General features: G+C 47.6%; 1 protein-coding gene across 1 annotated transcript in view; it reads left to right on the plus strand.

Annotated features, from left to right (window-relative positions):
- The window catches only part of IGF1R (insulin like growth factor 1 receptor), a 296,305-nt gene that overhangs the window by 43,340 nt on the left and 228,234 nt on the right, over window positions 1-24,731 (plus strand). The window contains exon 2 of the mRNA XM_026510374.4: window positions 8,845-9,390. Within this exon, the coding sequence (XP_026366159.1) occupies window positions 8,845-9,390 (546 nt within the window). The remainder of the gene's footprint in view (window positions 1-8,844; window positions 9,391-24,731) is intronic.

A 24,731-nucleotide genomic window follows, 5' to 3' on the forward strand; every position in this document is an offset into this window, starting at 1 on the left:
TTAAAATACAGGGACTTAGAATATTGAACTTTCAGTATTTTAAGATCAGAAAGGAGTTTGGAATCACCATCAGAGCAGGCAAAGTAGTTTTCATGAAGACCCAGGAAAATAGGTGTTGTTCCTCTGTTGAAGCAAATACAGCTTCGTTCTGCACCAGTCTGTGTGGTTCCCGATGCTTTATGTGATGGGGACACTGGGGCTTATGTTCCCTCCAATCTTTGAAGTATTTCCCAGTGAAGTTTCCATTTCTTCATTGGAGAGGCAGGATGTAAACATCTCAGCCCGCTTTGTGGATTCTTTGCCACATTGTAGCGCACTCTGCTAATGCTCTGAGCCTTCAGGGCTACATCTTATGTGTGAATGGGTTTTTAGATTATGTTTATATGCGTGATAGAGATGGCTCTTCTGTGGGGCGGTAGAGGACAATTTGCACATTGAAAAATACACTTAATTTTAAGTTTCTGTTCTGAAAGTCACCTGTGCAACGCAATCCCTTACATTTTTATGACTGGGCTGTAGCTGTTGAACATGTCAGGTGGTGGGGACCGCTTACCGGGTGCGTAAATATCAATGTACATATACAGTGTAAACACATTCTCCTTGACGCATGAAGATAAAAAGGCTTAACATGAATTGTGTCTGTTTACACTTACACAGAAAATTCTGCTATAACAAACTCTGGAGTATCCATAGTGTTTGTTATCACAACACTGTCTCTCCCCTCCTCCCCCATCTCTGATTTTTTGGTTTCTTGCAGCCTGGGAAGGAGTGGGCGGGAAGAAACCCACGCCGCCCCTTCCCTGCACACACGGAGGATGTGCTGAGACAACACGGGCTAGGGGCTGCAGATTCCGCAGCCGCAGGTGGACAGTGAGGTTGCCAGGGCCACTCCTTCTCCACCCCCATTTTCCTCCTGCTTTGCTGTGTTTCATGCAGTTTCTGTGGGCTGCTCAGGGGATTTTCTGGTAGATTGAAGGTCAAATTAAGAAATACAGGCACACAGGGGCGCCTGGGTGGCACAGCGGTTAAGCGTCTGCCTTCGACTCAGGGCGTGATCCCGGCGTTACGGGATCGAGCCCCACATCAGGCTCCTCCGCTATGGGCCTGCTTCTTCCTCTCCCACTCCCCCTGCTTGTGTTCCCTCTCTCGCTGGCTGTCTCTGTCAAAGAAATAAATAAAATCTTTAAAAAAAAAAAAAGAAAGAAAAAAAAAAAGAAATACAGGCACACAGCTCTTGTGTGCACCACACTCCAAAATGTGGGTGGGTGCGGAGGGTAGTGACACATGAGGGGGGTTAAAGGATTACTTTCTAGGGCAGTGGTTCTTGCAGGGTGGTGCCCAGACCAGCAGGATCAGTGTCATTAGGCACTTACTAGAAATGCAAATTCTTGGGTCCCCTCGTCTGTGTGTTCACAAGCCCTCCAGGTGGTTCTGATGAATGCTCAGATTTTTGAAGGCTGTTCTACCTGCAAAACCAAGTTGACCTCCTAAGGGGTCCTCTCAGTCTGCTTCCTAGCTTCTGCCCAGCTGTTGCTCTTGTTTCTCTCCCCGTCTTGCAGGCTGTCCTCCTGAGGGTTCCCAGAACTGCCACCAGCCACCTCCACGCGTGTGCCCCTCCCTCTGCCTGGCACCCTGCCCCCTGCCTTTCCTGGCAAGACCGTGCTCATTCTTCAGACCATCCTCAGGGATCCCCTCCTCTGAGATGGCTTCCTGACCTCCCCAGAGATGGGGAGTCATGGGCCCCCTTCTTTGTGGTCCTGCAGCCCTGCTCATTGACCTGATAAAAATTTTACCTCATTTAATTTGCCACTGGCTAGAAAGGTGACTGCTCTGTCCACTTGTCCAAAATTCAGTTACACATGAATCCTCTCCTAACCTCTTAAACCAGCGTGGCCTTCATGGAGTCCAGAGTTTTTGTAGAACTAACTTACTGGTTCCAAAGAATTCATTTTAAGGGACATAAAGAACTTGTATAGAGGGCCAGTGCCAGGGTGACAAAAAAGGTTTTGTTATATTGGACTTAACAAGAACCAGAGGTGACAACTGATTATCATTTTACTCATTCTACCTTTTGTAAGATGATACTATCGATGCTTCCCGAAGTCTTTTATTTCCATCCATAAGCTAAGACTGTCCCATATTTTAAAGAGTTGATCAGAGTTAAAAATATTTTAATTAGGTAACTACCTCTGATCATCTTTTTTTGTTTTTTTAAGATTTTTATTTATTTATTCGACAGGATAGAGACAGCCAGCGAGAGAGGGAACACAAGCAGGGGGAGTGGGAGAGGAAGAAGCAGGCTCATAGCAGAGGAGCCTGATGTGGGGCTCGATCCCACAACGCCGGGATCACGCCCTGAGCCGAAGGCAGACGCTCAACCGCTGTGCCACCCAGGCGCCCCTACCTCTGATCATCTTTAATGGAATTGGTGTCAGAAGGCTAATCAGCGAATTCGTTCATTTCACTCTTTGTTGTATCAACATAATATTTAGTTTGGGGCAACGAAATGGATGAATGTTTTTTTATGAATTTAATTTACGTAGTAACATTGTCTAAAGCTCTGTGCTGGCTGCAGCACTTCTCTGATCTTTAGGACAGCTTCCTTAGGGTACGTGTGAACAGCCCACTTTGCAGGTTTAGGAAGGGTATGTGACCTCTTGAGGGCAGGAGTCTGTAAATGGCCTTAGGACTCAGACCTAAGACATCCCATTTTTCTTTTTCCAGGACACAAGACTGTGTTTAGCATAGAGCATATACTAAAGCTGTCACCGAATTGCTTCTGCATCTCTTCCACATCCTTAGATACGTGGCTTATTCTCTACCAGAAAATCCCCCAGTGTGCTAGGGTTTTCTTTTGGGGGTTTTCTCAGGCAAATGCTTGTTATTAACCCTTCTTATATTAGCAGATCTGAGGGATTTATTTCCCAAATATGTATAGTTTGTTTATGCCATTCACTTAAGTCCCTAGAGCAGAAATTCTACCTTTGGATGTTTTAAAAATATGTAGGAATTTATTGGCAGCAGTGGTCTTTCAGCTGAAAGACTTCATTTAAAAATCTTATTTTGGGGAAGGTGATTTCTACCTCCCAGACCCTCACCTGCCTGCCTCCAAGGGGGCCTGGCTTGGGTACCAGGCCTCCCTGCCCCTCCCACCCTCATCCCTTCCCATTGCCCTCTGCTCCCACATTGGCGGTCCTCTGTCTGTTTTGGTTCTGTCTTGCTGCTCACGGGCTTTCCGCCTGCTGCCCAGGCCCGCTGTCCCTCCCTTCCACTGCGTTCTTTCCCTCTGCTTCCTGTTTGCCTTCATTTCCATAAGCTTCGATGATTCTTTAAGGGCCAGCCTGAGAGCTCACATTCCAGTGCCTTTCTTAAAGTCGAGTTTTTGGGTATCTCTTGCTTTGAAAAGGGAGAAACAGTGTTTTGCAATTTCCTTTTAATCATCAGTGAGTAGTAGCAAGGGTGTGTCTCTCTTTCATGCGCCGTGTGGAATATTTACTCCCTCAGTGCTTGTATTATTTCACGGCACCAATGAAGCATGTTGTATTCTCTTTCCTGTTTGTGGCTTGTGCCTTTTGAACACTGTGTTATCATTCCTGGTCCAGCTGGGTTTTCCTTTTTCGGTTCCTATCACAAAATGCCCCCAAGGCCGCCAGTATCACTAACAGGATCCAAAGCCACTGGTGGCCGGGTCCTGCCTCGCACATTGTGGCTTGGGCTTGTCTTCTCTTCAGGAATAAGTGGTTAGTTTCTTCCCACTTTTTTTTTTCCTCTTTTCTTCTATAAATGGGAGGAAAGTGTCCAGGGTGTTGGCCGTTCTTCCACGTGGAGAATCCTTCCATTCCAGCTCTGTCGCGTGGCTTGTTAACTGAGTGGTCTACACAGGCCGGGGAGCTGGAGGCAGAGGGAAGCCGATTCTTTCCTAGTGGCTGTTTGGATTGCAATATAAAAGTTTGGCAAACTTTGGTTACGAGTCTTCATGCTCTTTCACCGGGTACTGAATTTTCTGGTCTGTGGGAAAGGATAGCAAACACATTGTTGCCTACCACCTTCCAGTGTGATCAGACACACATTGGATACAATAATAATAGATTGCATCCAAGTACTGCTTTATAAAGACTTCTGTTTATCATTTAAGAGCAAACTATTACACTTAATTTATGATGACACAGAAGGAATACAAAGCTTTAGGCTGGGCATAGGAAAACATGAATAGTGCAAAAGCAAAAAAGCCTTCCACAATGAGTCACTGACCTGAAGCTATCACTGGGTGCTATTTCTTGGTTTTTGAGAGTAGTCTGGTGGCAAATATCTGATAGATGCTTTGCTCTCTCCGTTCCCCCTGAGGCTCACCTTGGCCCCGGTCAGGCAGCACGTCCTTACCGAAGCTGCTGTATGCCCGGAGGTTTGGCATGGGAGACAGGCATGGGTAATAGACAGTGATCACTCAACTAACACGTCCTTTCAGGTCCCGACACTTTTCACGCATGAAAAGTGCTGTGGAAGTGGTAAAATAGGGAAATGGGGGTGGGGGAGGCAGTTCAGGGGGACTTTCAAAGCTCTGATGAGGTGACATGAGAATGGCGAGCCACGGGATGAGAATGGGGGGCATCCATGTGACCATGGAAGCACCCCAGACAGCAGGGGATGAGGAGGGAAGGAGCTCGGTGGCCGCAGTATGCTGAGCAAGAACGTACTAGCAGATGAGGTAGAAGTCGACAGAGATGAGCCCCTGTGGAGTGGTGCTGGGTCAGGGAGGGACGGGGGGGACAGGGGCTGGACCATGGGGAAGGTGTCGCTGTAGCGGAGGCCGGAGATGACAGTGGCTCCGGGTTAGGGTCGGGGTTAGAGCAGTGGCGACAGCCAGGTGTGGTGCAGTCCGTTCATCCCACGCGGGAATTAACGGTGTGCGCACCAGGCACTGAGTCATGCTTCAGGCACTGGGGGCATCGCTGTGGCTGAGATGGACAATAATTCCCCCTTCTCCTGGAGCCGACACTGCAGGGGGAGAGATCAGAGGGAGAGACCGGAGGTTAGAAGAGGGCCAGAGGAGGGCAGCATGCACTGGGAGGGAAGGGGATGGCCAGTCAAGGAACAGTGACCTGAAGAAGTGGGGCGTCATGGTGGGCAGAACACCCCAGCTTCCCACAGGCTTGGGAGCTGGAGCCAAGAGGACTCTTTTTTTTTCAGCTTTTCTGAGATATTATTAGCATTAATGGATGTAAGTTTAGGGTATATGTGAGTTTGTGATGATTAGATACGTGTATCCATTGCAGAATGATTCCCACGATAAAGTTAGTTAACACCTCCATCCTCTTAAATCAGTATAATTTGTGTGTGTGTGGAGATAACATTTAAGATCTACTCCTCTAACAACTTCCAAGAATGCCGCATTGTCAATTCCAGTCACCACGCTGTGTCTTAGATCCCCAGATCTTATTTATCTTCGAGCTAAGAGTTTGTACCCTTTGACCAGCACCTCCCCACTTCCCCCACCTCCTAGCCCCTGACAACCACCATTCTAACTCATCTTTCTACGCATTTGGCTTTTTTCAACTCTACGTATAAGTGGGAACATAAAGTGTGTGTCTCTGTCTGACACTGCAGTTAGCACGAGGCCCAAGAGGACTGGGTATGTGCAGTGTAAGAGGAGACAAAAATCAGAAATGACCCATTGATTTTTGACACGTGCAATTCAGAGAACGGGAGTGCCCCGACCAAGCTGTGAGAGTGCAGGAAGTGGGTTTGTGGGGGGAAGGGGATGAATTACTAGACACCTAAATGGAGAGGTTGAGTAGGCAGATGGATATGCAACTCTGGGGCTGCCAGTGACACGCATTTGACAATCATCCAGCATATGGTTGGCATAGGAGGCCACTTGTCCACGTGAGAGGACAGAGATGGGGAGGCTGGGGCCAGAGGTCCACATTTAGAGGTCATTTAGTAGGAGAAGAGAGGCGAGTGGGTGTGTGCGATCAGAGAGGCCTGGAGAAGGAGGCAATGTCAAGTGGCTGAAAGGGTCAAGTCACATGAGGACAGGGAATGGTCACTGGCTTTGATAATGTCATCAGGGGCTTTGCAAAGAGTGGTTTGGTATCATGATTGGGGCAGAAGCTCCGTGGAGTGGTTTGGGGGTAACCGGTTGGTGAGGATGCTAACAGAAACTATGTGTCAAGTTTTACTCTGAAGGATGGCTTGACTCTCCAAATCTGCTTCTTCACCTTCAAAGTGCTGATGGTACTATGTAGTGTGAGGTACTGTTGAAAGCATCTCATGAGGTGAAACAAAATGAAACGAGGCTTCCTTCACAGCCTTTGTCCGGCATGGAAAGTTCTCAGAGGTTCTCAGAGTGCTGGTTTCTCCCATTCTCTTCTCTGTTGTAGAGGCTTCATTTTCTCATCAGGGATAGAAGGGAATTGGACCAAATGACGTTTCAGGTTCTAGGTTCTCAAGCCTTGCCCACTCCTCAGCTCTTGGGTCCCTTGGACCCCCTCCTCTGCCTGCAGTTCTCTGTCTAGTTCCTGTCTATGGCTCTAAGCCCTGCTGAACCTCTTTTCCCTTTTCCCTCACCTGCTCCACTTTGATTCTCTCTTATACTGTCTTATATGCTAGAATATTCCTCCAAAAAAGGCCTCCCTTGGACTTCTGTCTCACTCAAGAGTCTTGAGAGGGGCCTCATTCCTGAGATGAAAGTTTCCATCCCCACCTGTGACCTTGTATGACTTGAACTCTACCAAACTCATTTCCTCTGCTCTTCTCTACATCCCTGGCCATCAGCATTGCTGTCCCTTGAGTATATCTTGTTCTCCCTTTTCTCTGGCCTCTGGAATGTTAATACCCAGTTTTATTTTTTTTAATGATTTTTATTTATTAGAAAGAGAGTGAGAGAGCATGAGAGGGGGGAGGGTCAGAGGGAGAAGCAGGGTCCACACTGAGCAGGGAGCCTGATGTGGGGCTCGATCCCAGGACCCTGGGATCATGACCTGAGCGGAAGACAGACGCTTAACTGACTGAGCCACCAGGCACCCCTTAATACGCAGTTTTAAATCCCACCCATCCTACAGGAGCCAGGGCTTTCATGGGCACTGCAATAGAAAGGACCTTCTCTCTGCAGAAGCTCCAAGGCTTACTTCGATTCCTGTCTGTCTGTCCTGCTTAGTTCGAGTCACATCTAGAGTGGATTTTCACTGTGCACACCACTGACCACCTTCTGCCCTCTTACAACAATTGTTTGTCATGGGTCTTAGCTCCTGGCCTTCACCACAAGCCGCTTCAGAGGGCAGACACAGCTACTTTGCATCTCTTACAATGTCACATGTGTTGCGTGCTCCAAAAATTAATGAATTACATCAATCAGAAAACTTGACTCTGTCTGAGAAGCTTTAATGGAAGGCTTGGGATTATTAAATCATAAGAAAGGATATTAACCAAGGTTTGTGTATGTGTGTCTGTGTATGTGTCTAGTATTTTAAAAATAAAGTTTCCAGTATTGAGGCTGTTTTATCAAAAGCCCTTCAAATCTGTAGATGCCTTGGTCCAGCAATTCTACTTCTAGGGATTTATCCCAAGAAAATAGTCTTGAATATTTGCCGAGAATGTTTACTGGCATGTTGTTTATGATGTGGGAAAACTGGAGATAAACTAAATATCCAACAATAGGGGATTGGTTAAAAAACAAAAACAAAAACAAAAACTAGGGGCACCTGAGTGGCTCAGTCGGTTGAGCGTCTCTTGGTTTTAGCTCAAGTCGATCTCGGGGTTGCGGGATTAAGCCCCACATTGGGCTCTGAGCTCAGTGCAGAGTCAGCTAAAGATGACCTCCCTCCCTCTCTCCCTCTGCTCTTCCCCTTGCTCATGCTCGCTGTCTCTCTCAAATGAATAAATAAAAAAATAATAAATAAAAGAACTCATGGTGCATATTCATACCCTAGAATTACTATCTCCTTAAAGTGATAACATAGAAGGACATTTATTGACTTGGTAAAATGTTCATATTAAGTGAAGGAAGATATTCTTGTCTGATTTCCTTTACCTTACTTAAATTACTTCTAGAGAAAGGATCACTGGTATAGGCACTGTTAATAGTGATTATCTTTGGATGTTGGGATATTGGTGATTTTTATTGTCTTTTTGCTGTTACCAAACCTTTCCATAGGAAGATTGTCTTCATGCTTAATAAAATATTAAGGTTGGGATGGAATACCTCTTATTCATAGAAATCACACATTCTTGTCTTTCTGTTAAATTAGACTTTGTATCTATATTCGTACAGTATTGGGGAAGAAATAAGGCCACCTGGCCCATGTCAGATGGTAGCAAGAAATGTGAGAACTTGCTTCTTCGGGTCCCTACTTTGTAGGTCACGGTGACTGTTCTGCAGTGTAGACTTTATTGCTTGGTGTCCTTGAGGCTGGATGCAGTAGTAAGTTGTTGTTTCTTGGCTGCTGAGCTGTTTGTTCAGACTTTGGGCCCTGGGGTTGTGCAGGAGGCATGGGGAGTGTGCAGCCTGGCAGCTATGGAGCCTCGACTGCAACCTTGACTCTCATCCATGCTCCGGTGTGACCCTGGGCTCTAAGCTGTGGTTTGCACATAAGTAGGATGGGGATGGCATCTCCCATGGTCACTGAGTGTGTTGCACAACATCTGACCCGGTGTAGACACTTCATGAACGACGGCTGACAGCCAGTCCCTGACGTGAGTCTGTGGCGAAGAACGGAGTCTTCTGTCTTTAATCGTAATCATATAGGTTTCCTGAAAACTGGCCATATTGTGGGTTGGGACTAGTTCTAAAGATGATTTCCTTTTAACTCAGACATGTCCCGCCCTTGCCCTCTTGTCTCCCCTCAGTCTGCGGGCCGGGCATCGACATCCGCAACGACTATCAGCAGCTGAAGCGTCTGGAGAACTGCACGGTGATCGAGGGCTACCTCCACATCTTGCTCATCTCCAAGGCAGAGGACTACCGCAGCTACCGCTTCCCCAAGCTCACGGTCATCACCGAGTACCTGCTGCTGTTCCGCGTGGCCGGCCTCGAGAGCCTCGGGGACCTCTTCCCGAACCTCACGGTCATCCGCGGCTGGAAACTCTTCTACAATTACGCCCTGGTCATCTTTGAGATGACCAATCTCAAGGATATTGGGCTTTACAATCTGAGGAACATTACTCGGGGGGCCATCAGGATTGAGAAAAATGCCGACCTCTGTTACCTCTCCACGGTGGACTGGTCCCTGATCCTGGACGCGGTGTCCAATAACTACATCGTGGGGAACAAACCCCCAAAGGAATGCGGGGACCTGTGTCCGGGGACGATGGAGGAGAAGCCCTTGTGCGAGAAGACGACCATCAACAACGAGTACAACTACCGCTGCTGGACTACAAACCGCTGCCAGAAAAGTAAGGACGATGCGGGTGCGGCTTCCCCTCTGCTTCTCTTTTCCCTCCCTGCTCTCCCTTGCCTCCCCCCCCCCCAAATGCGCGGCTTCCACCGGGGGTTCTGCTGGGAGGGTGCGGTTGTGTCGCACTGAGGATGAGGCCGCCTGCGGGGCACGGGTCGGGGTCTTGGTTGGTTTCCTTCTGCATCCGGGAACTCAGGGAAGGCAGGACCGTGGCGTGGCTGCCATCAAGAGCATCAAATCATACCCTAGAAATAATCCATCAGCCCTCTGGGCCAGAAGCTCGCTGACCTTGCGCTTTGGATTCGATGAGAAAGGTGACCTGTGCTTTGGAGGTGCCTAAGCCCCAGCCGTCAGGGACTGCTTATGTATCAACTTGTTCATCCTTTGCGGGAAAAGACATTTTCGGTACGGCAGGACTTCCTTAGTATAAGTCTACTTGGAATATGGTTGAATAAAGGGAAAGTCAAAATTCAGTTCACCTCCTGTGCAGGTGGTGACTTGCACCCATCCTTGGTCCTCAGTGATGGTCATGATGCTCAGGTGTGCTGGCTTATGACGGAGCACCTTGCCAAGGTGGGAGAGCCCTGGGCCGGTTTCCAGGAATCCCAGCTTCAGCTTGTCCGTGTAGCTGTGTAGTGGGTGCACTTGTACACCCTGGGCTTCCATTTCCTTTTCTTCTTTTTTCCCCAAAGAGTTGTGCAGATCTCCTGAAATCACCTCGTGAAAGAATTTTGAAATGTGTTCACTGCCCTTGGGGGCCCCGGGGGTGATATTTTGAAGCTGCTTATTTATCAGCAATAGGCTTATTTTTCTCGAGTGTAACCAAACTCTTGAATTATTGTGATCAATTACCTGGAGACCCAGGTTGTGTGGTATTAGAAGGCAAGTCTGGGCCTTTGCCGTGTTGCTTTCAGCAATGTTTAGGTATGTTGGCCAGGAAGGTTCCTCTCCTTGGTTTAGAAGTCAGTGTGGTAGCTATAAATAGCTATTATTTAATGGTTGGCCCAGTTAAAGACCCAAGGAGCTCATGTATTCTAGCTAGTCATGAAGAGCCAAGGAATCCCAAATTGGTAGGCTTGCCTAAACCATGAAGTGTATAAAATAAACAAATCAAAGGCCAGACCCCACAGGTAGCTGTTCTTTCTGTTATCCGTCCAGCCAGGATGGAAGCTGGGAAAAGGATGGTTTCTTTCCACCAGTGGGTCCATGAACATTTGATTAATTAGGGAAGGGGTCTCCTTGGCTGTAACCAGAATGTTGGATGGCCGAGAACACCATCAGGCCTCTTGAAGAGTCCCTGTTGGCTTGGCTTGGAGGAAGGTACTGTGCTAACGTCCCATTTTGGATTGATTAAAACTGTACCCTATCATTAGGTTACCCGCTGGTTTTGAGAAAAAAACAAAAATACCTTTTTAAGTAATCTTGACATTTAAAAATTTTATTTTAAAAGAAAACGGCGTCATCAGGGGACACATCGTGTATAGTGGGAAGATGTTGGATGCGGTGTAAGTGGCCTGGGTGACCCTGGACCAGCCAGTCCTCCTGGGCCATAGTTGGGCACCTTTAGAATGTTCCTTAGGGCAGTCCCGTATTATTCCTTACCGGTAAGCAAACATGTGCACAAAACTGCTTTGAAAACTCATAAGCTCTGTACAAAAGGGAGGTGTTATTTAAAAAGTCATTAGGTGGGCACGTGTTCAGTGATTCAGACGATATTTACTTTGGCCTCGCTGTGGATTTTTGGCTGTTTCTGACCAGCTGGTTGTTGAAGAAGCCGGGAGCAGGGAAGAGGCCTGGGTTCTGGGTCCAGGTCTGGTAGCTGCGACCAGGAATGAACAAGTAATTTAAATTGCCTGGCCCTCTGTTTCTTCATCTGGGAGAGATCCTGCCTTTCTCATAGGGTTCTTGGACTACTCAAAAAAAAAAAAAGAGGAAAAACACCAGAAAAACCAATGGGGTTAGAAACTGGGCCTTGGTGCTGGTACGGCTGATGCTGACAGGCCTGTTGGCTGGACACCTGCTTCCCCAAGGCCACACCCTGCAGCCTTCTCCCCCACCAGTTGTCTCAGCCCTGCTCACTTTTTTCTGCGATTTTACAAGGGAGTATTTATTGAAAATGATGAACAGCGTTCAAGGAAACTGTCTTCCCTTCATCTCGGAGTTTCAGGAAAACTCCAGCATGGGCAGGTTTCTTAGAGATTTTCCAGTTGAATTGCAACTCTCCCTTTCCACGGAGTCCCTTTAGACCTGTGCTGTGTGGTATAGCCACCACTAGCCACACGCGGCTTATTGCGTGCTTGAACCGTGGTCTGGTCCGAATTGAGACTCGCTCTAAGTGTAAAATACACTGGATTTCAAAGACATAGTATGAGGGGAGAAGAAGTAAGGTATCTCCTTAATATTTCGTATATTGACTCCGTGTTGAAATGATAATATCTAGGACCGGCTAGGTTAAGTAAGCTATGTTATTAAATTAATTTCACCTGTCTTCTTTTTACTTTTTCATGAGGCTTCTAGAGCATTTGAAATTATAGGTGGGGCCCACATTCCCTTTAGAGTACTTGTCCTGTGGCCATGCATTCTCCCCCCCCCCCCCCATCGCATCTCCGGCTGAGCACTGTGGTGCTGTGATATTCCTACCCCTCTCCAGCAGGACTCGGATGAGCCATTCGAGGAGCCAGGTGAAGGGCATTGAGTCTGGACAGAATGTCTACCTGGAAGTCAACATAAGCATTAAGGGGGCCATTTAAAACCATGAAGTGTGGAAGAATCCCACTCAGTTGCTCTTCACAGGGCTGCCTATGGAAGGAGCGAGAGCATCTGGAGAGCTACGTCAAATCAAGGATGTGTGTGAAATTTTTGACATAACGGAGAAACACTCAATTATGGAGTGCCGATACGCAGTTTTTACTTGACGCTCTCCCTTAAACTCCTTCTTTCCTATCATGACTGTGTGGTGGCAGACAGCTTCATAGACAGCCCCACTAAGGAAAGGACGACTTTATGGGTTCCCTGCACACTTCTGTATTTCTCTGCTGTCTTATGATTTGGAGGGGTGGTTTCATTTATTTATTTAGATTTTTTTAAATTTATTTGAGATAGCATGAGCAGGGTGGAGGGGCAGAGGGAGAGCGGGAAGCAGACTCCCTCCTGAGCAAGGACCGTGACGCAGGGCTCTATCCCAGGACCCCAGAATCATGACCCGAGCCAAAGGCAGACGCTTCACCGACTGAGCCACCCAGGCACCCCTGGACGGGTGGTTTTATTGAGCCTTGAGTTACTCCTAAAAAGTGACTGACCCTTAAAAAAGTTTTGTACGGCATTTTCCTTTCAGTAAAAACGTAACTGGTGCCCCTGACATTCAGTGCTCGGGAGTCCTTCTCCCCTGCCTTCTGATAGTGCTTCTCTCCTGTCTCTACAGCTGTTTCTTTGCTGGCCCCTTTTCCTTGGTTTGGTCTTTGATACCTGGTAGGGTGGTCTCCAGACTTCCATCCTAGGCCCCTTTTCCCTGTCCTTGTTCCCCCAGGATGTCCCATCTGGTGCTTCAACATCCTTCTGTCTGTACCTGGTCTGCAAATATCATCTCCAGCCTAGACCTCTTTGTGAACCCCAGACCCACAAATCCATTCCCGTCCAGACACCTGTGGGCGTGTCTGTGTCTGCTGGGCTTCTCTGTCTCCTCACTTTGACCTGTTGTTTTCCTTGTATCCCCCGCCCCCCCCCCCCCCCCCGCGTGAGCAGCATTCTTGTGCTCCCTGCTCTCATGTCAGAAACTTGGGTGTCCTCTGGATGCTTCCTCCTGCAATTGAATGACAAGCCCTTTCCATCGCAAATGTTTCTCGAATCTGCTATCCCCCGCTGTCCCCTCTGCCCTTTTAGTGACATGGCCTCTCTCCAGCCTCCCTGCACCTGTGGCTGAGCCCAGTGAACTCCCTAACCTACACTCTGACCGATAGGCGCCCCCTTACCTGAAATACTGTAGTAGGAGCCTGTGAGCTCTCATGAAACTGGGCCAGGCCCCGGACAAGCCACCTCCCAGCCTTCTGCCTGCAGTATCCTTGGCCCATGATGGTGCGATTCTGCTCTAACCAGCTGGCTGCCCCCACGGGCAGATTCCGTGCCCGTTGGCGGAGGACTTTGGGACTCTGCAGATGCGGTGGTGCCGTTCTCGCCACAGAGAAACCTGGCAGTGGCCCCTTTCACATCGCACAGTCAGTTCTGGGCGTGTCCTCTGAGTCTTGGAGAGCATGGCTGTCACCTCAGGGGCGAGTGCGGCACCTGCTTTGTGAAAGATTTATGGTCAGGAAGATCTATTTCCCCCCGCTTGAGCAGAGATCAGTGTGTAATGACAGTCCTCGGCAAGCCAGAAGATTCAAGGATTGTGAAATGCGGATGTTTCTTGTGTCATTTTCCCGGTCGGTCCTTGCTACCCGGGAGTGCTGTCACCAAAACTGTCTCCAGCTCTTCCCTGGCAGGGAGGGTCAACCATGGATGGTAGTAGCTCCTTCCTCTCCTGCCCTTGTCAGAACGAGTCAAGGCCAACGATGGTGGAGAGAAGTATGGGAATCATCTTAAAAGTTGAGGCGAGGCCTGTGGTACTACTGTTCATTACTTTGTAAGGCAGCTGTATGCTGAAGGCCGACCTGTCCAGGGAGGGAACAGGGGTGGGTCCTCTCGCGGGACTTGTGGTTCTCTTCCTGCCCGGTGAATTACCTAAGTGGTGTCTGGTATTTGTTTGCCATTGGGACTTTCTGGTACTTGATTGAAGATCTAGACATCCCCCCCACCAAAAAAAAAAAAAGAAGAAAGAAAGAAAGAAAGAAATCTAAAACTTACTACTAAACTTACTGTCTCCTAGTACTTCTTAACCCAACAGGACCAACAGCTTGTGGTCTACTCAAATCACTGCATTGCCCGTGGGAAGGCCTGGTCTTTGCCAGGAAATTCGTGAAGGTGGCAAGCCTGGCTGTGCTGGAAACTGGCTTTGCTGGTGGTGCAGCCTTATTTCAATTAAAAGGGCATTGACTGGGAACAGCGGTCCCGGAGTCTGTTGCATTTCCCACCGCCTTCCGAATGAGAAACCAGGAAAATAGCAGATTGGAGCCTTGGCGTGAGAAGGCAGTAAGTGGCTCCCTTTATTGACAAAAGGAAAACATTTCACGGCCATCTCACTGATGAGATCGGGGACTTCAAACGAAGGCAGGTAGCATAAAAAACACAGTTCTACCTTTTTTTCCCATTTACAGGTTCTCATGTTCCTGTTTATCAGATACTTCTCACAGGGCAGTATTGGTGTGTGGAGTGGAATGGTTCCCCTTCTTCATTTTCTTATGGATTTCTTCCTCATTTTCTTATAGATGGGTACACCTGGCCTGCCAGGTACAAGTGGGGGGCGTGTGTAAGTGTTTGTAAATCACTTGTTGCACTGGGGTGAGGTGAGGGGCACAGTGTCTCTGCCCTGAGACCTCATACATGCGATGTGCATTATTTCTTCTTAATTCCTCCTCCCCCTTCAAGTGTTAAGCTTCCCGTGAGGGGTATTTCTTTCTGTGAAATGCTGTGTGGTCGGTAGCCAGGTGCTTGGGTGCTGTGGCCCTCCAGACTGCCCCAGGTGGATGAGGGAGAGGGACCTGCATTTCCAGCTGGAGCGGAGACAGGCCTGTGGATCGTGGACAAGAAGGCGGTCCGTCAAGCGGGCTCTGACGTTGTGTTGTCGGTAGAAGCTTGTCTCTGTTCCCTTGGAAGGCCCCTGCTCTGGTCAGCTGCTCCCAGTGTGGGGGTGATCTTTATTTAGAAGGGGGTCACATGCCCCTGGGCCTCATTTCTATGCCTTTTATAGTCAAGCATGGAGATCGCATTCTGTTCTCCCTGACTGTCGACCCTTGTTACCAAGATGGTGAATCCGTTTGTGTCCACGGCTCTCTGGAACCCCTCATAGCCCATTCCGATCTCTTAGCTCTCGTGCCTGGTTCCTGCACAGCTTTGCTTTTGGCTCATTGTCTCCTAATTAAGGTGTCACTCTCCTGGGCTCCCTTCAGACGTTTGTTTTTTTAATAAGGATCTCATCTTCGAGAGTTAAGAGGCTTTCAGAATAACTCTCCTAGGGTAATTTTTGCAATTCTAGGTATTTGGAAGTATCTGGAGTCCCTTCAGGTCTCACCAGTTGAGCCTACTTTTAAGATTGTCCTGATTTCTTCCTACTCCTAAAACGCCTCTTTTGTTACATTAATATTTCTATCTTGCTTTTCTTGTGTGTATGCCAGTGTGACATTCTTGATGAGAGTGGGAATGACGTGGATCGTGTGGGCCCGTGGCTAACCTTGTCCTAGATTGCATTGCTCAAGTTGGGTGCACAGGGTGGTTTGAAAGTTAGGTTTGGCTTGTGGTGAAGCAGGAAGCCGTGAATTGGAAACATACCTTCTTCTAGTCTACAGGGTGACTCCTGGGACTCAGGCTGTAGGAAGCAGGGTCTCCGAGCACCACCCTACGACGGAATGTTCCCCTGACCGGGAGAAACAAAAGACAGCCACGGTGTTCCAGGAATGCTGGTAGCAGGAGATGCGATCTTTCTGACACACAGGATATTAAACAGAGCAGGTAGCTGTTTATCACCGTGCATAACTTGGGAATCTGGGTTGAAGCAATTTAGAAGGCTTTTGTGTGGAAGAAGGAGCCCCTGGTCAAAATCCAAAATCTAGACCATTCTGGGTTCTATTCTGTATCTGGCCTGTCTTCTCAGTCTTTGGAAATGTAGCTCCGCAGAGCCCCGTAACCGTGTGAACTGCACTGTGGGAGCAGGCATGGGAGCCTCGCAAGTCTCAGAGCTTGGTGGAGGTGGTTGTCATCTCAGGCCAGGGACTGCTGAGGGTTTCTGGGGCCAGTGGCAAAGGGGGAGTCACAGGCAGGAAGCGTGGCCCTCCAGGGAAGAGCGTGCTCCTGCAGTATCCGCTTGGCCGCTGTTCTGCAGTTCTTAGGATGTCACGGGGCTGGCTAGGTAGGGCCGCATGCCTGAGATTCCCAGGGTATCCATCCTTGACAATAGTGTGGATTCCGTGGAGACCGCAGCTACCGTCACATGCCTGCCACCCTCTGTGTGACTTGTCTTCAGGCACGTTTAGGTGGCCCTGCACCTGTGATTTTTCCCCTGTGGACCATGGTGGCGTATTAACATTGATATTTGCAAGAAAATGTAATTTTGTACAAAATGGGATGTATTTTATTATTTTTTTATTTTTTAAAAAGATCTTTATTTATTTGTCAGTCGGGGGGAGAGAGAGAGAGAGGGAGAGAGAGAGAGAGAGAACGAGAACAAACAAGCAGGGGGGAGTGGCAGGCAGAGGAAGAAGCAGACTCTCCACAGAGCAGGGACCCCGATGCGGGACTTGATCCCAGGACCCCGGGATCATGACCTGAGCCGAAGGCAGAAGCTTAACCGAGTGAGCCACCCAGGCACCCCTCTTTTACACATGCGCGTGCACGTGCACACACACACACACACACACACACACACACACACACTACATGTTCCCATATGGACAAGTGGAATCATATGGCAAAGGTTTAAGAACCGAGAGGATTCCATTCATCAGCCTCATGTGTTCCCAGGTGCTGGAATGGGTCCTCCAGGCCTCATCTTCCATCTGTGAAACAAGGATGGGCAGGGACAGAACTTGTAGGGCCCCAGACAGACTGCCTAGCACATAGTAGGTTTTGGGAAGATGACAGCCATTGCTAGTCTTTTAAATATTAAACTATTTTAGAGCTGCCTTTGGAGACCGTCTAGAATTCTGAGCATTAAACTGATTGACCGTGTATGTTTACTGCCATATCTTAAATGGTCTTTCTCTATTGCTTTCTCTAAATTGCAAAAATTCAATTATCATAAATAGCATGGCATAGTGTAGGAGTGGTTCTTGCTAATTTAATCCAAATTGTTCAAATTCTTGTGTCTGTCCAGATAAGCTATATCTTTAAAGAACATTCAGTGAGGTACATATGTCTATATCAGGATGCCAGTGGGGCCTCTATAGTTACATGTAAACTCTATTTATTTGGTTATCAAACCCGACGAATTGATTCTGCTTGCAAGCTTGGTGTTGGGAAGAGTTTAAGAAATATCCACAATCAGATTCTTGTTTGATACTAACATTAAATATTATCTTTTTTTTTTTTAATGTGTTTTTTGCAGAGAGCAGTAAAGTGGTTATACAGTGGGCGCAGTTTTTGGTAGAGATAACAAGGATGTACATTTTTATTTGTGACAACTGCCGGTCTCACATAGTAAAGGTAGCCAACCATCTGCTCCAGGCTGGAGCATGTGCCTGTTTATTCTCTGCTTTGGGTGATGCTAGCGGAGGGAGTGTGTGTGTGTGTGTGTGTGTGTGTGTACTTGCGTGTGCATACCACTTTATGCCCCCACCCAGCCTCCCAGCCTCTTCCCCTGTTTTGGCTGCTTTGTTTTGTTTCGTTTCCCTGCTCTCGCCCCCAGTGCAGGAAACAAACACTGGTTCTCTGTGTCCTGCCTTAGATCTTCCTTCCGTTCGAGGGGATCAGGTGGGTGGGAAAATGCTGTGCAGGAATGTCAGGCCCTCTCCCGGAAGCCCAGCTTCTGTTTCATCTCATTATTGGACAGAAGTCACTTTTTGTTTCTTCGCCTTGGTCACAAACCACCACCCGGTCCTCTCTCCTTTCTTCGTGCCATTTTTCACGGAATCCACGTGGGATGGGAACAGAGGCGGCGTGTTTGGGGACTCTGTTGCCTGATACTCGTAGCCTTGTGTACAAAGGCTGTGCAGACAGACCCAGCGTGTAGCTGCCTCTGCTGTTGTTTTTGCAAGTTCTAATGAGGGGACTAGGGTGGAGCATGTGAGGTTGTAGTTGCCGGAGCCTGTGCAGGCAGACCCCGCCGTCCTGCGTGCAAGACCAACTCCGCAGCCCCTGGGCCCGAGCCCACTGTGCCCAGGGGCCCCCGGGGAGGACGGCCCAGCTGTGATCACGTACATTTGCCCTTGGCCGCAGATCTATGAACCGAGGCTGCCATTCTGGATTTCCGGATAGATGCAAAGTGCCTGGATGGTTTTTAGCAGCTGCCGAGACCAGGGAGTTGGGCTTAGTAGCAAAAAGGAATGGGAAAACAATAAAGGAAGATTGGGGAGCAAATAGCCTACGATACAAAAAACGGCAAGATGAAGCCTGATCTTATTAGAAACACTTCCTGGGGAGCCGTAGTGTTCGAGTTAGGAACCCCACCCCCAGCCCCCGCAGAAGGTGTTAGTGGTAATATGGAGACAAATGGAAACTAGGCAGATCCCTAGGTCCAGAAGAGATGAGCTTTGTTCCTGGAGTTGTAACCTAGTATGACGTTTCCGTTCTGATTTCTTAACCTCTGAATGGCCCCTTAGGCTTTGCCAAGTAGATGATATTAGTAGGTTCCTAAATTATCCCTCAGATAGGATGTAGGGATATATTTTTTTGTTCTCTTCCACAGTGAACTTGAAATGATTGGATTATTTTATAATACATAGGTCCTTCCTTTAAAGGGTTTTGAGTAACAGTGTCAAAGAAGCTTTGGAACGGGTTTTAAGCAAGGTCATGGAACATGTACCTTGTCCTCTCTCCCACCTGCAAGGAGAGACAGAGGAGCCTGGGTGCAGCATCGCACACCTTTTAATTCCTCTATAATTTCATGCCTGCTCTAGGCAGCATCAGCTAGGTGGTATGGTCCAGGTGGCATGGTGTCACCTTCTGAGATCTTTGGGTTTCCTGCCCCTTTCTTCCCCTGCCTCATCTCTGGCCCTTTTTTTAGGCTCACAGACAGTCAAGGCTCAAAAGATCTTGACGTTGTAGTTGTTTATGAATGGAATTCCGAGAATGTATAATTTTCTCAAAAGAATGCTTCTTTAGCTCAAAAATATTTCTTGTTTGCTGGGGGAAAAACTCTCCTTGGAAAAGTCACTGGATGCCAGAGATGGTGATTAGGAGGGTGAAAGTCTGGGGGTGCTTAAGTAGAGCAGGATTTATGGATGGGCAGTTGGTAAAACAGGCAGAGCCGACTTAACACATCACTATTTCAAGGGAAAGTTGTCACGCAGGATTAATTTGGTGTTAGATTTACCGATGGCCACACTGTGATAGCTCTCCATGCCTCGCTGTACCTTCTTTTTTTTTTTTTTTTTTAAAGATTTTTTATTTATTTATGTGACAGAGAGACAGCCAGGGAGAGAGGGAACACAGCAGGAGAGTGAGAGAGGAAGAAGCAGGCTCCCAGCGGAGGAGCCCGATGTGGGACTCGATCCTGGAACGCCGGGATCACGCCCTGAGCCGAAGGCAGATGCTTTAACGACTGCGCTACCCAGGCGCCCCTCGCTGTACCTTCTGCCCGTTCCCGTGCCCCAGGAAGAGCCACCGAATTTCAGGTTAACACTGCACGGGTGGGGGACTTCAGACCCTCAACTTGATTTGGTCCCACCGAGAGGTTTCTGCCGCTCATCCGGGTACCTGCAGCTCTATCTCGCCGGGCACTGTGTTCATGGAAAGCCTCAGAGTGTAGATGAAGAGCTGCCAGAGAAGGCATTTAAGTGGTCATTAGAGAGAAATGGTAATTGGGATGGTGTTCAGACCCCACTCCAGCTAATCGATAAAAGGCGAGTGGTTTTTGTGACTCGTTCAGAATGAGCTAGTTGAGACTGTGTGTGTGTAAACAAGCCTGGGGTACGTCATGCGTTTTTAAAAGTGTGAGGCATGGACTCTCCTAACATCAGCTCTTCACCCTCCTGTAACTCTAGTCTCAGATGCCTCCACTGTATCAAAGTTAATGCAAACCTACATCCTATATGAGGGATAGTCTAGGAACCTACTGATATCATCTACTGGGCAAAGCCTAAGGGGCCTTCTCCTCTGAAGCCAGGCTGGAGAGGCAAGTGACTGGCCAATCAAATGTCGAAGCAGAAGAGGACAGCCCAGCCTCAACGATCAAATGGAGTTTGCATGAAAATTGTATACATGTGAGCATCATCATTTATTGCAGAAAGCGCCGATCGGACCTCCTGCACTACACCTTAGCTCAGTGGCCAGAAGCCAGCCACCTCACCTCGCCTCTCCTTGGTCTCCTCATCTGTTGAACCAAGTGAGCCCTGAGTTTCCTTCCAGCTCTGAGATTCACTGTTGCAGAGTAGGGTGTTGGGAACCTGGGATGGGTCCCCTGGCCCTGGTTTTCAGTCACCACTGCTAGAGAAATGGAAACATTCTCGACTTGCAAAGGCATAAAGCAGTTGACCTGCTCTTTGAATGGGCCCTACCCTTAGGAACAGGACTGGAGAGTGGTAGGCTGTGGGGTCCCAGGAGGTGGCTCTGATTCACAAGCTCTGATGGGCTGGTAGCAGATGTAGGATAGGAGGCTGGCGAAGCATCTCAGCGATAGGGTAGAAAGAAATAAAAGTGGTTAGAGAAGGCGTTGAGGGTAGGAAAATCAGTAGGATTTATGTTAAGTCTTGTATCTTTGAAGTGACTTATTCTGGTCTGGCTTTTGCTGTTACCAAAGTGAATTATTCATAAGTACTTAGAGAAACACCGATGTAACACGATTATGTTGAATGAATTTAAATTCATCTAAATCATTCTTTTCAACTAAAGTAAGCTTTCCCTCATCCAGAATCTGAGCAAACTGATAGCCCAGCAAGAGTTTCCTGCTATCATGGCAAGTGACTGATGTCTACCATGATACTGCTGAGTTGCTTTGGACTCAGAAGCACTTCTAGAATGATCCTAGTGAAATTAAAATACTTTCTCAGTAGTTGGAGAGTTGGGTGTGTCTTGCTGTGCATTTTGGTCCTAGGCAATCTGGCTTTGGTGCGTACACATGGCGAGTTTCAGCTGGTGCAAACATTGCCGCGCTCTTCATGGTTTCTCCCCAGCCATTGTCCTCTTGCTCTTCAAAGCTCTGCTCAAGTCCACTCTTGCATGAGCCCTCCCCACATCTCCCTTATGGAAGGCTTAAGTATCTGCAGGTCACTCGTGCTGCTATCAGGACATTCCCATGTTCTTTGGTCAGTGATTATTTCCCTCTGTAGTCTAACAGTTGTTTCAGAAAACCTTGTTTCTTCGCCATTTGTGTCCTTCTGCAAACAGATGATAAACCACTTGTGGGTTAGGACTTGAGCCCTATTTGTAAATTTCGGTTTGCTACCCTCGTAGCCAGAGGGAGGCGCATGGAAAAGATATTCTGTACGAGTCCTTCTCCCGCATGGGCTTGACTCTGGGTGCCATCTGAGTAGTTTTGTTCTCATGAAGATGGGGAGGCTGGGTTGTGAGGGATGTATAGACTGGGGAGTCTCTACTCAGGGTAGTGCAGGTGGGAGAGTGAGCACCCGTTCAGTTTTGCACTTTAGGCACCAATCTTGCATCACTCTAGTCCAGGAATTTTATAAAGGGACTGATAAAATATTTTTGGGTGGCCAAAGCAGTTCTAGCTGGAATGAATAAACCAACTGTCGGGTGAGTTGAAGAGCAATTGCAGGAGTGAAGGTGGGAGCGTGTGGTTTGGGTGAGTCCTTGACCTCTGCTGTGTTGCGAATTATTTTGGGTCTCCTGCTCCTGCTTACCATTCTTGTTAATAGAAAGCCAGTGTCATTAATGAAGTGAAAGAGGATATGTTAGGTACATATCATTCCTGCGGCAAGGGATGGTGGTGAAGAGGTTTGAACTGTAAGTAACATCTAAGTTAGATCTCGATGTGTCTCTGCAGGTTTCACATTTGTTACTTGGCCAACGTTTCTATGATTTCTGTTCATTGGTCTATTTAGTGCAAGTTCCATGCTAGGCAATATGAGAGAAACCTGTGATTTTGTTAGGAGATAAGATAAAACACATGACATTCCACAGGAAAGAGACAATTTGTGCTGTGTAATGAGGCACTCCAGAATTTTGGCCAAAAGAGGAGGAGAGGCAGAGAGTGCTAAGAGCAGAGAAGGGGGAGAGCCCCATATTTGGGGCTTTGCATGGAAAGAATATTTGCCTCAAGTGAAATCGAGACCTTTCATTAAGGATGTCTACATTTGCTCAATACTATTTACCTGGCATTGTATATATGGGACCTCAACTTGTGAATGGGTTGCACTCCAAAACTTTGCAAGGCATTTGGAATGTAGAGCATATTATTTCATAAAAACAAAAATTTGGGTGGTAGTTGAGGTCCCAACCAGCAGCCCCTCCTCTGCCCCCCAACCTGCCCAAAGCCTGTTTGTCTTAGATATCATTTCTAGCCAGCTACTGCCCATAGCTTTGGTTCCATGGGAAAAGACTTTTGGAGCTCTGTTCAGAAGCTCTATCCCTTAAGTGTCTGATGGGTGAGGCAGGGGTGGTAGTGGGAAGCTGGTGGTTTCCACTTTAAATTTGATTAAAAAAAAAAAAAAGACTTCCTCTCTGAGGGCTTAGCATTTCCCAGATGTTCAGCCTTGGGGAAACAAAGAGATTGCCTTTGCAGGGGTCAGGGTAGAAACTGGGAGTCAGCACTCCCAGGTTTCTGCCTGCCTGTCTGGGTGGGAGGATTCTAAGTCAAACTGGAACATGTCCACCAAGTGCCGTAGGAGGTAAGAAGTAGAAGATGTGATTCTTGCCCTCAAAGGACTTGAGTTGGTTTCTGCATGGTGGACTTTTGGTTTGTTACTCATGTCATGACTTTTATGAAATGTGGTCTCGGGGGTCCGTGTCTGGTTTAGACTCCCTGCTCCACCACAGGGCTATGAAGCGAGTTCTATGATACAAAGTCAGGAAAGGGACTGCCAGTGTCTGAAACCAGGATGGGCTCAGTACATTTGGTTGCTCCTCCTTTTCTTCCCCCCACTTTGGGGGTGCTGATCTAAGCTTTTGATAATTTATTGAGAATTGCTCCCTGGAACTGTCCATGAGAATGAAGGGGTTCCAGACATCCTCCCTCTCTCCTTGTTTCTTCTGTCTTCCAGTCAAAGAAGAATTCAGTGTATGATCTTTGGCCTAAAGGAATATTAAATCTATGTTAAGTATGCAGACATGAATGGGCGAAGGAAGGATTCGTGGCAAAGAGGAACTGCTGAAACAAATAAGTAATGTAAATGGGCAGAAAGAAATATTAAATTGATTGCATCTGTCAACTCCTGGTACTTAATGTGAAAGTAGTAGTGGGGAAGGGTTGTCCTTTGAAGTAATGGAAGGATGAGGGAGTTTTGAAGCTAGCCAGGATTCTTCTGCCTGCTCATAGAGCAGCTTGGATTACAGACTGTAAAGGTGAAGACGTTTGAGAATGGCAGCTCCATTGAGCACAGATTGTGATACTTACTGCTTTTTGCACAACCTCTGTAGTAGGGGGAGAAGTTAAACTCTCCAGGCCCAGAAGATACGCTGCTAACAGCTCATTAAACTCTTGTTCATTGCGCGTCGTGGGACGACTCACAATGTCTACCTTATGAAGCCACTTGATTTTTTAAAATGTATGTTGTTAACATTTTTTGTTTATTAAGTGGAGCAGGAGATTGGAACTCAGTGGCTGGGATTCTCTCATCCCGTGAGAATGCTCAGAAGCCCAAGGTTTCCTAGAATTTTTATTTCGGTAGTGAGGGCAAATTTTAATTAGCAGGTTGAAAGAGCTTTGGAGCAGTTGAGGCCAATCCATAGTTAATTGTATCAGTGATTAATATTTCAAGAAAATGGAAAGAAACAAATTTCCATTTCTTCTAGGATTTTATTTAGTTATTTATGGCAGTCGCAAACGAGTTAACATTTGAAGTAATAAGACTAAAGCAAACCATGGCAGGTAACCATTAACTTTCTGTGTCATGTACCATCTCCCGCCTTCCCCAACCAAATGATTCCATGAGCATCACCTGTGAACCAAAACCTATGAGCTTACAAGACTGATTTTTTTAAGGAGACTCAACTTTTTGGATTTCCGTGTGGAGGCCATTTTCGGTGTGGGCTCCAGAAATGAGTTTCCTGGAGGAGAGAGGTTGTCTCTCCAGGTGGGTCAGTGAGGGGCGATTGTGCACTCGGCGTGGCTTCCCCATGTGGCTTCCAGGGACTACTTATGGGGAATGAAGAAGCCAGTTCCAGGAAACGCTCTGTGTCTGTGGATCTCGGAATGGAGAGGAAGATCATTTACTTGGCTCCCTGACTTAGTTCAGGAAGCCCTTCTTCCAGGATCTCCAGCAGGTGCTTTCATGCACCTGCTATTTTACTAAAGTTACAGGTATCATGGTGAACTTCTGCTGGGCCCACATATTCCAGTTAATATTCTCTGTATTTGTATTCCAGTTAAGCTGAGACCTCTATAATCGACACAGCCTGGCCATTGTCTTGTGTATTGAAGGG

The sequence above is a fragment of the Ursus arctos genome, unplaced genomic scaffold, assembly GCF_023065955.2.
Source record: "Ursus arctos isolate Adak ecotype North America unplaced genomic scaffold, UrsArc2.0 scaffold_28, whole genome shotgun sequence".
In the NCBI taxonomy this organism is placed as follows: Eukaryota; Metazoa; Chordata; class Mammalia; order Carnivora; family Ursidae; genus Ursus; species Ursus arctos.